Source organism: Cherax quadricarinatus, chromosome 69 (genome assembly GCF_038502225.1).
Source record: "Cherax quadricarinatus isolate ZL_2023a chromosome 69, ASM3850222v1, whole genome shotgun sequence".
Classification (NCBI taxonomy): Eukaryota; Metazoa; Arthropoda; class Malacostraca; order Decapoda; family Parastacidae; genus Cherax; species Cherax quadricarinatus.
The window spans coordinates 17,007,096-17,023,551 of NC_091360.1; the positions used below are offsets into that span (position 1 = coordinate 17,007,096).

A 16,456-nucleotide genomic window follows, 5' to 3' on the forward strand; every position below is an offset into this window, starting at 1 on the left:
GTGTGTGTGTGTGTAAGTGTGTGTAAGTGTGTGTGTGTGTTTGTGTGTGTTTGTAATCAACTATAATTGTACTCACCTAATTGTGGTTGCAGGGCTCGATTCATAGTTCTTGGCCATGCCGCTTCATTTACTGCCACTAGGTCCACTGTCTCCCTGCTTAATTAGCTTAATCATACCTCTTCTTAAAGCTATGTATGGTACCTGCCTCCACTACCTCACTTTCCAGACTATTCCACTTCCTGACAACTCTATGACTGAAGAAATCCTTTCTAGCATCCCTGCTATTCTGTGGTGGGTTATACATCACTGCAATCACAACCCTAGGACCTCCTGTCTGAAGTGTTCCTAATTATGTAGTTCCATCCTTCTCCTCTGCCTCCTCTCTCCAGTTCCTCAAAATCCCATTGTCTTTCCTCAGGATCTGATATCCAGTTGGTAAGATGGCGCTTGCTATCAGCCCTGTGAGTTTGGTTTCTGGTGATGCCTCAGATTTTTTCATGCCACTCCTTCCACTTATTTATTATTCCATCAGCGTTGGTGCACCATATTTTCATTTTCCTCTCCAATACTGTATTCTGGGGGGTTTGTGGAGGCTGTGGTAGTGGGGGACCTGGCAAGGTGCTATGGGATTCTACAGTGTAGTGTGGGGTGAGGGCTGTGAATGTTGAGATAGTATGTTTGGCTGTGGGATTCTGAGGGTGATTCTGTGGGTGGTTGTGCCTGTTGCTCCACTCGATTCTGGTTGCCCTCTACTGACTCTAGGCTTGTCTCTCTTTCTTGTCCCTTCCGTCTCTGTATCCTCTCTCTCAGCTGCTGTTGCCCTGTTCTCATTTTGTCACTGACTAGGAATACTTTCCGATACTTAATTGATTCCTTTAGGTGTAGTTTTTCCTGCAGGATCATGTTCCTCACTGTTTCAGTCTTGAAAATCAGTGTGACTGGCCGATTTCTCTCCTTCGAGTACCCCTCTATTTTCTGAAAATTTATTATCTTATTCATATCTTCTTCTGTTTGATATTTTCAACCTCTTGTTTTTCTTTCTGCCATCTTTCATCGTATGTCCTCCCTTTGCTCTCCTGAATCCTATGAATATTTCTGATCTCTCTTTCTCCTCCTCACATTGCTTTTCCTTCTGCATCTCTGGTTCCCATTTATACATTGCCATTTCCTCCCTTCTTATTTCCCATATGTCCTGGTGAACTGGCTGTGCTTCTGTTTGGGGCCTGCCATCTCTGCCTACTTCTCTGTCCACAGTTACTGCTGTACCCTTGCCCAACATTTCTCCCTCTCATTCCTCGACCTTGCCTGGTGGCCTGATAGAGCCTCAAGGTATGTCTTGTCTCCTTTCCTTTGAACCCCTTGTTAGATATTGGTGTACCTCTTTCAGATGCCATATCCCCTCTGGTCGTTGGCCCTGTCTCTCTCTTCAGCATGTTTACTCCCTCTTCTAGAGCCTATATCTTGGATTTTGCAGCTTCAGTTCACAGCTCCTATTTCTTCTCTGCCTCCATCCTTTTCTCCATTTTTGCAATAAGCTCACCTAGTTTGTTTTCCCAGTCTTGTTCCATCCTTTTCAATAGCTCTTCTATCCATTCTTCCTTTCCAGACCCATCTTCCTCTGGTCCCCTGAGTCTTCGACTTTCCCTCTGGGGCCCCATTTTTTATTTATAATGAGCTAGGCTTCGTACGTACTGTGTATATGTACTCACTTAATTGTACTCGCCTAATTGTGGTTGACGGGGTGAAAACTCAGATCTTGACCCCGCCTCTTCATTGAACGCTATTAGGTCCTCTCTCTCCCTGCTCCATGTGCTTTATCATACCTCGTCTTCCAGCTATGTATGGTTTCTGCCTCCACTATATCACTTGCTGGGCTATTTCACTTCCTGACTACTCTATGACTGAAGAAATACTTCCTAACATCCCTTTGACTCATCTGAGTCTTCAACTTCCAAGCGTGACCCCTTGTTTAAGTATCCCACCTCTGGAACATCTGTCTTTGTCCACCTTGTCCATTACACGCAGTATTTTGTATGTCGTTTTCATGTCTCCCCTAACCCTCCTGTCCTCCAATGTCGCCAGGCTGATTTCCCATAACCTTTAATCGTAGGACATTCCCCTTAGCTCTGGAATTAATCTTGTCGCAAACCTGTCCAGCCTGTCCAGGTCTCTTTGAAGTCCTGCCTGATCCTCATCTGATTTAATTCTCCTTATTAACTTCACATCATCTGCAAACATGGACACTTCTGAGTCTATCCCTTCCATCATGTCATTCATATACAACAAAACTAGCACTGGTCCTAGGACTGACCCCTGTGGGACCCCGCTTGTCATAGGTGCGCATTGTGACACCTCATCACGTACCATGATTCGCTGTTGTCTCCCTGTCAGGTATTCTCTGATCCATTGCAGTGTCCTTCCTGTTATACACACCTGATCCTCTAGCTTCTACACTAATCTCTTGAGAGGAACTGTGTCGAGGGCCTTCTTGCAGTCCAAGAAAATGCAATCAACCCACCCCTCTCTCTCGTGTCTTACTTCTGTTATTTTATCATAAAACTCCAGAAGGTTTGTGTACAGGATTTGCCTTCCATAAATCCGTGCTGGTTGTCGTTTATGCTCTTTGTTCCATTCCAGGTGTTCCACACTCTCCTCCTGATAATCTTCTCAATGACTTTGCATACTATACATGTCAGTGACACTGATCTATAGTGTAGTGTCTCGTTTCTGTCTCCTTTTTTTAAAAATGGGGACTACATTTGCCGTCTTCCATACCTAAGGTAGTTGCCCAGTTTCAAGGGATGTGTTGAAGATTGCGGTTAGAGGCACACACAGCGTTTTTTCTCCCTCTCTACGGACCCACGGAAGAGATGTTGTCATGTCCCATTGGCTTTGAGGTATCAATGTCCCTTAGCAACTTCTTCACCTCCTCATCAATTGCGTGTATGTCTGAATCACGAAATCGTAATAACATGATTGCAAACAAACCATACCACGGGCGGAGATAGAGCCCGTGATCAGAGAGTCTCAAAACTCCAGACCGTCGCGTTAGCCACTAGTCCAGTGGCTAACACGACGGTCTGGAGTTTTGAGACTATCTGATCGCGGGTTCTATCCCTGCCCTTTGCATGGTTTGGTGTGTATGTCATCCAACACTTGGTATACTCCTTGTTGGTGTCCCCGCTCTGTTCTGTCTTCCCAGTCTTTCCTGTCTCCACTGTAAATACTTCCTAAAATCTCGTATTGAGCTCCTCACGTACCTCTTGATCTCACATACCTCTTGATCGTTTCTTGTGAGATCCCCACCTTCCTAGTCTTTGACTGTTGTCGTCTTCCTAATGTGGCTATACAGCAATTTCGGGTCAGACTTGACTATCGATGCTATGTCGCATTCGTTTGTCGCTGGGCCTCCCTCCTTATCTGTGCATACTCGTTTCTGGCTCTTCATGTGTGTACTCACCTAGTTGAGGTTGCGGGGGTCGAGTCCGAGCTCCTGTGTGTGTGTGTGTGTGTGTGTGTGTGTGTGTGTGTGTGTGTGTACTCACCTAGTTGTACTCACCTAGTTGAGGTTGCAGGGGTCGAGTCCGAGCTCCTGGCCCTACCTCTTCACTGGTCGCTACTAGGCCACTCTCCCTGAACCGTGAGCTTTATCATACCTCTGCTTAAAGCTATGTATGGATCCTGCCTCCACTACATCGCTTCCCAAACCATTCCACTTGACTACTCTGTGGCTGAAGAAATACTTCCTAACATCCCTGTGATTCATCTGTGTCTTCAGCTTCCAACTGTGTCCCCTTGTTACTGTGTCCAATCTCTGGAACATCCTGTCTTTGTCCACCTTGTCAATTCCTCTCAGTATTTTGTATGTCGTTATCATGTCCCCCTTATCTCTCCTGTCCTCCAGTGTCGTCAGGTTGATTTCCCTTAACCTCTCCTCGTAGGACATACCTCTTAGCTCTGGGACTAGTCTTGTTGCAAACCTTTGCACTTTCTCTAGTTTCTTTACGTGCTTGGCTAGGTGTGGGTTCCAAACTGGTGCCGCATACTCCAATATGGGCCTAAAGTACACGGTGTACAGAGTCCTGAACGATTCCTTATTAAAGTGTCGGAATGCTGTTCTGAGGTTTGCTAGGCGCCCATATGCTGCAGCCGTTATTTGGTTGATGTGCACTTCAGGAGATGTGCCTGGTGTTATATTCACCCCAAGATCTTTTTCCTTGAGTGAGGTTTGTAGTCTCTGGCCCCCTAGACTGTACTCCGTCTGTGGTCTTCTTCGTCCTTCCCCAATCTTCATGACTTTGCACTTGGTGGGATTGAACTCCAGGAGCCAATTGCTGGACCAGGTCTGCAGCCTGTCCAGATCCCTTTGTAGTTCTGCCTGGTCTTCGATCGAGTGAATTCTTCTCATCAACTTTATGTCATCTGCAAACAGGGACACCTCAGAGTCTATTCCTTCCGTCATGTCGTTCACAAATACCAGTAACAGCACTGGTCCTAGGACTGACCCCTGTGGGACCCCGCTGGTCACAGGTGCCCACTCTGACGCCTCGCCACGTACCATGACTGGCTGCTGTCTTCCTGACAAGTATTCCCTGATCCATTGTAGTTCCTTCACTGTTATCCCTGCTTGGTCCTCCAGTTTTTGCACTAATCTCTTGTGTGGAACTGTGTCAAACGCCTTCTTGCAGTCCAAGAATATGCAATCCACCCACCCCTCTCTCTCTTGTCTTACTGCTGTCACCATGTCATAGAACTCCAGTAGGTTTTTGACACAGGATTTCCCGTCCCTGAAACCATGTTGGCTGCTGTTGATGAGATCATTCCTTTCTAGGTGTTCCACCACTCTTCTCCTGATAATCTTCTCCATGATTTTGCATACTATACATGTCAGTGACACTGGTCTGTAGTTTAGTGCTTCATGTCTGTCTCCTTTTTTAAAGATTGAGACTACATTTGCTGTCTTCCATGCCTCAGGCAATCTCCCTGTTTCGATAGATGTATTGAATATTGTTGTTAGGGGTACACATAGCGCTTCTGCTCCCTCTCTCAGGACCCATGGGGAGATGTTATCTGGCCCCATTGCCTTTGAGGTATCTAGCTCACTCAGAAGCCTCTTCACTTCTTTCTCGGTTGTGTGCACTGTGTCCAGCACTTGGTGGTGTGCCCCACCTCTCCGTCTTCCTGGAGCCCCTTCTGTCTCCTCTGTGAACACTACTTTGAATCTTTTGTTGAGTTCCTCACATACTTCACGGTCATTTCTTGTTGTCTCTCCTCCTTCCTTCCTTAGCCTGATTACCTGGTCCTTGACTGTTGTTTTCCTCCTGATGTGGCTGTATAACAGTTTCGGGTCAGATTTGGCTTTCGCTGCTATGTCTTTTTCATATTGTCGTTGGGCCTCCCTTCTTATCTGTGCATATTCGTTTCTGGCTCAACGACTGGTCTCCTTATTCTTCTGGGTCCTTTGCCTTCTATATTTCTTCCATTCCCTAGCACACTTGGTTTTTGCCTCCCTGCACCTTTGGGTAAACCATGGGCTCATCCTGGCTTTTTCATTATTCCTGTTACCCTTGGGTACAAACCTCTCCTCAGCCTCCTTGCATATTGTTGCTACATATTTCATCATCTCATTAACTGGCTTCCCTGCCAGTTCTCTGTCCCACTGAACCCTGTTCAGGAAGTTCCTCATTCCCATGTAGTCCCCTTTCTTGTAGTTTGGCTTCATTCGTCCTGGCCTTCCTGCTTCCCCCTCCACTTGCAGCTCTACTGTGTATTCGAAGCTTAAAACCACATGATTGCTGGCCCCAAGGGGTCTTTCATATGTGATGTCCTCAATATCTGCACTACTCAAGGTGAATACTAAGTCCAGTCTTGCTGGTTCATCCTCTCCTCTCTCTCTTGTAGTGTCCCTTACGTGTTGGTACATGAAGTTTTCCAGTACCACCTCCATCATCTTAGTCCTCCATGTATCTTGGCCCCCATGTGGCTCCAAGTTCTCCCAGTCGATCTCCTTGTGGTTAAAGTCGCCCATGATCAGGAGCTTTGCCCTGCATGCATGAGCTCTTCTGGCCACTGCAGCCAGTGTGTGTGTGTACTCACCTAGTTGTACTCACCTAGTTGAGGTTGCGGGGGTCGAGTCCGAGCTCCTGGCCCCGCCTCTTCACTGATCGCTACTAGGTCACTCTCCCTGAGCCGTGAGCTTTATCATACCTCTGCTTAAAGCTATGTATGTATCCTGCCTCCACTACATCGCTTCCCAAACTATTCCACTTACTGACTACTCTGTGGCTGAAGAAATACTTCCTAACATCCCTGTGATTCATCTGTGTCTTCAGCTTCCAACTGTGTACCCTTGTTACTGTGTCCAATCTCTGGAACATCCTGTCTTTGTCCACCTTGTCAATTCCTCTCAGTATTTTGTATGTCGTTATCATGTCCCCCTATCTCTCCTGTCCTCCAGTGTCGTCAGGTTGATTTCCCTTAACCTCTCCTCGTAGGACATACCTCTTAGCTCTGGGACTAGTCTTGTTGCAAACCTTTGCACTTTCTCTAGTTTCTTCACGTGCTTGGCTAGGTGTGGGTTCCAAACTGGTGCCGTATACTCCAATATGGGCCTAACGTACACGGTGTACAGGGTCCTGAATGATTCCTTATTAAGATGTCGGAATGCTGTTCTGAGGTTTGCCAGGCGCCCATATGCTACAGCAGTTATTTGGTTGATGTGCGCTTCAGGAGATGTGCCTGGTGTTATACTCACCCCAAGATCTTTTTCCTTGAGTGAGGTTTGTAGTCTCTGGCCCCCTAGACTGTACTCCGTCTGCGGTCTTCTTTGCCCTTTCCCAATCTTCATGACTTTGCACTTGGTGGGATTGAACTCCAGGAGCCAATTGCTGGACCAGGTCTGCAGCCTGTCCAGATCCCTTTGTAGTTCTGCCTGGTCTTCGATCGAGTGAATTCTTCTCATCAACTTCACGTCATCTGCAAACAGGGACACCTCAGAGTCTATTCCTTCCGTCATGTCGTTCACAAATACCAGAAACAGCACTGGTCCTAGGACTGACCCCTGCGGGACCCCGCTGGTCACAGGTGCCCACTCTGACACCTCGCCACGTACCATGACTCGCTGCTGTCTTCCTGACAAGTATTCCCTGATCCATTGTAGTGCCTTCCCTGTTATCCCTGCTTGGTCCTCCAGTTTTTGCACCAATCTCTTGTGTGGAACTGTGTCAAACGCCTTCTTACAGTCCAAGAAAATGCAATCCACCCACCCCTCTCTCTCTTGTCTTACTGCCGTCACCATGTCATAGAACTCCAGTAGGTTTTTGACACAGGATTTCCCGTCCCTGAAACCATGTTGGCTGCTGTTGATGAGATCGTTCCTTTCTAGGTGTCCCACCACTCTTCTCCTGATAATCTTCTCCATGATTTTGCATACTATACATGTCAGTGACACTGGTCTGTAGTTTAATGTTTCATGTCTGTCTCCTTTTTTAAAGATTGGGACTACATTTGCTGTCTTCCATGCCTCAGGCAATCTCCCTGTTTCGATAGATGTATTGAATATTGTTGTTAGGGGTACACATAGCACCTCTGCTCCCTCTCTCAATACCCATGGGGAGATGTTATCTGGCCCCATTGCCTTTGAGGTATCTAGCTCACTCAGAAGCCTCTTCACTTCTTCCTCGGTGGTGTGCACTGTGTCCAGCACTTGGTGGTGTGCCCCACCTCTCCGTCTTTCTGGAGTCCCTTCTGTCTCCTCTGTGAACACTTCTTTGAATCTCTTGTTGAGTTCTTCACATACTTCACGGTCATTTCTTGTTGACTCTCCTCCTTCCTTCTTTAGCCTGATTACCTGGTCCTTGACTGTTGTTTTCCTCCTGATGTGGCTGTACAACAGTTTTGGGTCAGATTTGGCTTTCGCTGCTATGTCATTTTCATATTGTCTTTGGGCCTCCCTTCTTATCTGTGCATATTCGTTTCTGGCTCTACGACTGGTCTCCTTATTCTCCTGGGTCCTTTGCCTTCTATATTTCTTCCATTCCCTAGCACACTTGGTTTTTGCCTCCCTGCACCTTTGGGTAAACCATGGGCTCATCCTGGCTTTTTCATTATTCCTGTTACCCTTGGGTACAAACCTCTCCTCAGCCTCCTTGCATTTTGTTGCTACATATTCCATCATCTCATTAACTGGCTTCCCTGCCAGTTCTCTGTCCCACTGAACCCCGTTCAGGTAGTTCCTCATTCCTGTGTAGTCCCCTTTCTTGTAGTTTGGCTTCATTCGTCCTGGCCTTCCTGCTTCTCCCTCCACTTGTAGCTCTACTGTGTATTCGAAGCTTAAAACCACATGGTTACTGGCCCCAAGGGGTCTTTCGTATGTGATGTCCTCGACATCTGCACTACTCAAGGTGAATACTAAGTCCAGCCTTGCTGGTTCATCCTCTCCTCTCTCTCTTGTAGTGTCCCTTACGTGTTGGCACATGAAGTTTTCCAGTACCACCTCCATCATCTTAGCCCTCCATGTATCTTGGCCCCCATGTGGGTCCAAGTTCTCCCAATCGATCTTCTTGTGGTTAAAGTCACCCATGATCAGGAGCTTTGCCCTGCATGCATGAGCTCTTCTGGCCACTCTAGCCAGTGTATCAACCATCGCTCTATTGCTCTCGTCGTAATCTTGCCTTGGCCTCCTGCTGTTCTGTGGTGGGTTATACATCACTGCTATTACCACCTTGGGACCTCCAGAGTGAAGTGTTCCCGCTATGTAATCACTTTCTTCTCCGCTGTCTCCTCTCTCCAGCTCATCAAAATTCCAGCGATTTTTGATCAGCAACGCCACTCCTTCACCCCCCCTGTTCCCTCTGTCTTTCCTCAGGATTTGGTATCCCGTTGGAAAGATGGCATCTGTTATCATACCTGTAAGCTTGGTTTCTGTGAGAGCTATGATGTCCGGGAGGGAAGAGATGTTAGAGGGGGGGCAGATGTTAGAGGGGGGAAGGTGTTAGATGTAAGAGATGTTAGAGGGGAGAGATGGGAGAGGGAAGAGAGAGAGAGAGATAGGTAGAGAGTGATAGGTAGAGAGAGAGATATAGGTAAAGAGTGAGAAAGGTAGAGATAGGTCTCTACCTAGGATAGGAAGAGGGGGGGGGAGAGGAGCAAGGTTCAGATGGTCAGTTCACAGGACGGTGTGAAATCCTGTGTATGTGTGTGTTTGCGTGTGTACTACAGCTTACAAGTGCTTGTTCCTGTGTGTGTGTGTGTGTGTGTGTGTGTGTGTGTGTGTGTGTGTGTGTGTGTGTGTGTGTGTGTACTCACCTAGTTGTACTCACCTAGTTGAGGTTGCGGGGGTCGAGTCCGAGCTCCTGGCCCCGCCTCTTCACTGATCGCTACTAGGTCACTCTCCCTGAGCCGTGAGCTTTATCATACCTCTGCTTAAAGCTATGTATGGATCCTGCCTCCACTACATCGCTTCCCAAACTATTCCACTTACTGACTACTCTGTGGCTGAAGAAATACTTCCTAACATCCCTGTGATTCATCTGTGTCTTCAGCTTCCAACTGTGTCCCCTTGTTACTGTGTCCAATCTCTGGAACATCCTGTCTTTGTCCACCTTGTCAATTCCTCTCAGTATTTTGTATGTCGTTATCATGTCCCCCCTATCTCTCCTGTCCTGTCCTGTGTGTGTGTGTGTGTGTGTGTTTGTGTGTGTGTGTATGTGTATGTGTATGTGTGTGTGTGTGTGTGTGTGTGTGTGTGTGTGTGTGTGTGTGTGTGTGTGTGTATGTGTGTGTGTGTGTGTATGTGTGTGTGTGTGTGTGTGTATGTGTGTGTGTGTATGTGTGTGTGTGTGTATGTGTGTGTGTGTGTATGTGTGTGTGTGTATGTGTGTGTGTATGTGTGTGTGTGTGTGTGTGTGTGTGTGTGTGTGTGTGTGTGTGTGTGTGTGTGTGTGTGCCCCCACTTCTAAGTATTCATACTACTAATAAATACCGGTAGATACCAGTAATTCTAAGCTTACCAATACTTGTAACACTTATCGATTCTACTTATAAAATTCAGAAAGTAGCTAGGTTGTAAAATTTAGCTTGTGTCAGCTTAAGTGTCTGACGTTATCCCTCACTACCGCTTTACTCCTTGCACTCTCGTCTATGCTATTTCTACTCTAATTCTGGTAATGGCTTGCAGGAGTGAGTGACCAGTATCTAACAGTGATGCAGGACCAGACTCAACCTTGCAAAATGCAACCTCAACAGGTGAAATACTTGCGCTGACAGCGGTGTGATGACAAGTTGCCGTGTGTGTGTGTGTGTGTGTGTGTGTGTGTGTGTGTGTGTGTGTGTGTGTGTGTGTGTGTGTGTGTGTGTGTGTGTGTGTGTGTGTGTGTGTGCGTGCGCGCCCGCGCCCGCTTCCCTGGAGTGAGGTTCCTTGAAGACAGTGAGTGGTTATTGATAAAAGGAATTGAACCAATTCTCCTCCTTGGATCGAACCTGCTTACCTTCCATTCCCCAAGCAATAAAGCGTTCCCTCTAAATAATAAATTCCTAATAAAGGTTGCTGCTGTAGTAATGTGTTTGAAGTGACAAACGTGACAGATTATGTGACGTGGTCAAGATAATGATCAGAAATTACCTATAGTTTAATACTACGGTAAGAACAAGATAATGTGCTATTAGAACAAGATAGTTTAGTACGTGCAAGATAGTATACTAACAGTGTACTTGAGTCCTCCTGCTAGTTCAGTCTTGGAGTCTTGGCCCGGTGTGATAATGTTTGTGAAATTCTTGTCACCAGCTGTGGTCTTTACCACCACTTGATCACCACTCTGGCTCACTTCCAAAGTAGGCTTGGCAGCTGTCAACTTAGCAGCACTGTCAGGTGGCACTCCTGCAACACGTAACCAACCTGTTACTCACTTAGGGTGATATATATATCCACCTGTACCAGACAGATCCAGTAGTGGGTTGGTACTTCACTATACAGTAATCTGTTTCGTAAAAAAGTGCACTAAACAATTGATGCAGGATTAGTGGACATTACTGACAGATTCTAGAAAGCCTCTGGCTATGTAGATCATTTCAGGCAGCCTTAAAATTATCTTATAACCAATGAATAATTTGTCGAGTTATTTTACAAGAATACTAAAGTTTACTATCTGACATGAACTCAAACACTGACGAATGATCTGGATATTGTTTTGTATTGTTATAATCATGGGGGAACTCTAAACCCGTAGGATTATACATATTGTTTTATAAACCAATTTATAACGTTTGTAGTTATTACGTATGTACTAATACTAATTCATATTTCTGTATGACTGTACCGGATATAATAATCTGAAGAACCATAGAATGCACAGCATCTCGAGCAAAACTTAAACTATATCGTACTTAATATTTGAAAAAAAAAATCTGTTGGTCTAACAGTATTAATAACTTAAAGTAGATACAAGCTAAGAATTTAATTCGTAAATGTAATAAAATATAACTGGTATTAACAGGTTGACTGGTACGAGAAAACTCGGCCTGCAGTTTTACGACTTACTCACCGCGAGTTCAATCCCCACCCGTACCATGGTTTGTTTGCAATAGCGTCATTACGATTTCTTGAGTCATGGCTTGTACCAGTTACTTCAGTTACGACACAAAATTTAAATGGTGTATGTTGTGAGAATTATTTCTACACACCTGGATATAAGGAATTCCTCCCCCCCCCCCCAAAAAAAAAAAATAATGAATAAGAATATCAATGTAACAGTTGTGTGTGAAGGAAGACATTGTAGCATGTTCTTCACGTACACTGCGAGGGATGTATGTACACTAAGGGATGTACACCGAGGACGTAAAATGTGGGACGTACAATGTGGGGACTTACAAAGTTTTCCATATTTTTCGTCCCTTTAATTTACACAATTTCTTCAGATGTTCCAAGGCTCATGAGGTCGTCAGTCATTTGTTTTAGTGTGATGTTTGCTCTGTAATAATTTTCCAGGAAAGGTTCGTGCCACTATTACTGTGCAGCGATCTAGAAAATGGAGCTAACAGTAGTATGTATAAATGACATGTATATTTAGTAAGTTTAGGGACGTGAAAACAGGCAGAGTGACCTATAGGCCACAAACTTATTAATGAGAGCTTGTGACTGAGAGTTGCTTTGTTGGGTGATGATTCACTTCAGGTGAGTTGTTGAAGTGGATCCCTAGGAAGATATGCTCTGTGTTAGGTATAAGTTTAATGAAGGAAAAAGTAAAGTGCTTGTAGCCAATATTACGGAACATAATGGAATTTAGAGAGCTTGTTTACAGTCTTCGATACTTGTGTTGACGTATTGGAAATAAACACAAATATAAACTTTGTCATAGACCTAGGAATTTTCTCTTTTTATCTTATTTCGGTTTCATTGGTTCTAATGCCCGAGGGTCGCGATTTGTTCCATAATTTTAGATAGAATAGCAATCATCATTAGTTATGTAACTTATTAAGAAGGGATCTGCGCCTGAAATCACACGGGCTGTGATCAGCATGCTTACTGGGTTAGGTAGTTCACTGATACACTTATTGGAAACTATTAGGTACACATGTACGCCTCGTTAATGGCAGTACCTCAACGACTAAAAGGAGGCAGACATTGTCAAAAGGTTTAGTTGTTAAGACAGAACAGAAATGTGATCTAAGTGACAGTGGAATGATTGTTGGTGACAGACCAATTGATTTCAGTATCTCAAACTGCTAATCAGAGATTTTTACGCACAAGAGTCAAGAGTGGCATGTAAAACAAAACAGCCAGTGAGTGGCAGTTCTGTGGACGAAAACGCCTTGACAGAGGTCAGAGGAGAATGGCCAGATTGGTTCAAGCTGACACGAAGGAGACAGTAATTCAACTACGCTTTACAACAGTGGTATGCAGAAGAGCATCTTAATGCACAACACCTTGAAATGGATGGTCCACAAACAAAAGGCCATACCGGGTTCGTATCAGCTAAGAACAGACTCACCATAACTGCATAAATGAAGACTGGAAAAACGCCGCCTGGTCTGACGATTCGCGATTTCTGCTACGACATTAAGATAAAGATAAAAATAAATGTTCATTTCTTTGTAAAGGTTACAATGATACGATGAGAATTTGCCGTAAATTTCTGGGATGTGGTTGAACAGGAGATTAGCGGCATGAATGTGCAACCAAGAAATCTGCAGCAACTGCATTATGTTATGGTGTCAAAAGATCAGAACATCTAAGGAATGTTTCCAGCACCTTGTTGAATCTATGCCACTAAGAATTAAGGCTGTTTTGGTGTAAAAAAAAAAAAACATTTTCTCCTGTTGACAGAAACAAAAAAAAATTACATTCTTGGAGAAGAACACATATAAACAAGGTATAAATAAGTGGATTGGCATCAACATGTGGTCAGATTTACCCACTATTTTTCAGCTGCCGGTTAATGTATTATTTAATTATAGGTAAAGTTCTGGGTTAATGCATGTATGCATAAATGAGGTGTTAAAAATATTATGATGTATAGAAATCAGGGTCAATTTGTATACATACACGACAAACTTGTTCAATATGTAATATTAAAGAATCATCAGAGACTCACCCAGGGCGGTCAGCCACTCAGAGTAGAGCTCGTTAGAGCTGTGGACATAAGTGCCAGCGATGGACATGATGGTGATGGTGTGTTGAGAGACTGAAGTAGTGTAACAAGTCTGACTGAGACTCTCCAACCCTCCACACCTGCCTTATATACACCAACACTAACCCCCACTCTCCCCACCTCGTGCTTCACTACTACTACTACTACTACCACCACCACTACTACTACTACTACTACCACTACTACCATCAACACTACTGCTCCTACTCCCACTACCACCAATACCATCCCCACCAACACTGCCTCCACCATTATCACCACCACTGCTACCACCTCTACTACCAGTACCACCACTACTACCACTGTCAACACCATCAACACTACCACCACTATCAACACTACTACCAATACCACTGCTACCATCAACACTACTACCGTCAACACTACCACCATCAACTACCAACACCATTACTGCCATCAACGCTACCACCACTACCAATATCAACACTACTATCACTACTACCACTGTCAACACTACCTCATCAACTACCACCACCACTACTACCACCAACACTACCACTACCATCACCACCACAACTGCCACAAACATCACCACCATGACTCACGAAATCGTAATGACACGATTGCAAACAAACCATACCACGGGTGGGGATAGAACCCGCGATCAGAGTCTCAAAACTCCAGACCGTCGCGTTAGCCACTGGGCCAGCTAGCCACAATAAGATTCATCCAACTAGGTACATTTCTACACCATAGGAAGGTTAACATAGGCACCACTGTGACCACCACCATTGCTACCACCACCACTACTACCACCAATGCTAGCACCACCACTACCACCGCCACAACACTACCACTACCACCATCACTACCACCACCACCAGCATCACTACCACCACCACCACCACTACGACCAACATCACTACCACCACTATGACCAGCACCAGTACCACCATGCAGCACCACTACCACCACTAGGACCATCACCACCATTACCCAACACCACCACTACTACCATCACCACTATCGGACTTTGTTGTACTTAGTGGAGAATCATCAGTCAAGTGAACGCGTTTGTGACAAAGTGGCCGATTTAGCCGGTCACCGGATGCGGAAGTATTCGTGGCCAACGTCGCATGCGTGTTTCGTGCCATACGGACAGGTGTGGCAAGTACCACTGGGGAGTTTTGTCCCGTGTGGCGCACGTGCAACAATCATCAGGCGATGCCAAGCAGACTGCATTATTATTATAATCACAGGGAAGCACTAAACCCGTAGGATTATACAGCGCATGTGGAGGGATGGAAGGTATTCAGGCTCAATTCAGGGAGCTGGAGCACAGATCCAATTCCCGAGATCAAGAGCCCCTCACCAGCTTCAAGGAGTCTCCCTTGAGGAGCAAGCAGACGACAGAAGACGTGGCCAGGGGCATCTTATCATCTCACCTCTACAATCAAGCCACCGTGTACGGTGTCACTTTATTAAAGGTCCGATATATATACTCAACGTAAGTCCTTATCTGTCCGTCACTTTAACCGTTCAGCTGCTGCCGAAAGGTACACAGGCAGTCAGACAGGACGTCGTTACAAGTGGGACATTGTCCACAACCAGGTAATATTTTACCCTCGACATTCCATGTGATAAATATGAAACAGTAGCATAAGTAGTCTATAGGAAAGTACTTACAGCTTTCATATGTTTTAAATATATATAAATTAAATCCATATTAACACTGGAGTAAATATACGTGATAAAAGTAGTGTGTACTTGTGTGTACTGGAGTGCCACTCCAGGTATCAGAAGGATACGTGGATTACGAACATATTCCAGTATATTTATTATGATTTTTTTTTATATTTTATTTAAAACATTACAATACATTAAATAAATAAAAGAACGCAGTATCGGATCTTCCTCAGAAATTATAAATTTTCATTGTTGAAATACAAACTGGACGTCTAACTTCGTGCTGACACAAACTGTCCCTCAGCCCCTGTACTTTATACCCCTTTACACCTATACTAAATACAAGATTACACAAGATTATACATTACAGCAATCAAAATATATTACAATATACATTATTATTTTTATTATTATTATAAAAAAGAAGCGCTAAACCTACAATATGCATTAATATTTCAATTAGTGTACTTATCACTCGACTGATAAGTGTGTAATGTCATTACACAGAATTCCATTAAATTTACCTTATATTTTTTTTTTATTTTATTTAAAACATCTTACAGTGTATACGTTATGCTATACATAAGCTCACTGAAGCCAAGAAACAAACTGTAAATAAAAACTCCAGATGAAATGCCCCAATACAAAAACAGTTCCACAATAAACACACATACCACCGACTGTAGCCATATCACACCCTCCATACCCTACCCACTGCTCCACATATATCTATATATATATATACATACACAAACACTCACATACACAGCTATACATATACATACGTACAACTAACAATATGTAGCCCACACAATAACTTACAATTTGCATCATGAACATCACAATGATCAATACAAATCTATTTCAGGGCACATTTATATGAGGGAAGCCCCCACAAACACAGTGTCACAGTATATTGATTGTCCTCATCGCTCCCGGGCCGTGTGGACAGGCTGCGCAGTAGCTTCCGAATCATCTGGTTTTCTGCGCAGTTTTCCTGTTTTGAACAATCAAAATGGCGGACAGACATGGACGCAGGGTAAATACTGTCTGTGTGGAGCTGGTACGTGGTACCCTGAGTAGTTCTACAATGCAGGTGATTCTGCCAAGTTTCATCCGCGATGTGTACTGCATACCGAACGACGAGTTGTATGGTGTAGCAG

The 16,456-nt window shown here is 44.6% G+C and overlaps 1 protein-coding gene across 2 annotated transcripts in view; it reads right to left on the minus strand.

Annotated features, from left to right (window-relative positions):
• LOC128701830 (fatty acid-binding protein, liver) overlaps nt 1–13,736 on the minus strand; it is a 33,097-nt gene extending 19,361 nt beyond the window's left edge. For both annotated transcript variants that reach the window (XM_053795750.2, XM_070099857.1), the window contains exons 1-2: nt 13,590–13,736; nt 10,704–10,876 (exon numbers count right to left, since the gene is read on the minus strand). In XM_053795750.2, the coding sequence (XP_053651725.2) occupies nt 10,704–10,876; nt 13,590–13,656 (240 nt within the window). In that variant the 5' untranslated portion in view covers nt 13,657–13,736. The remainder of the gene's footprint in view (nt 1–10,703; nt 10,877–13,589) is intronic.
• Between the last annotated feature and the right edge of the window lie 2,720 nt (nt 13,737–16,456).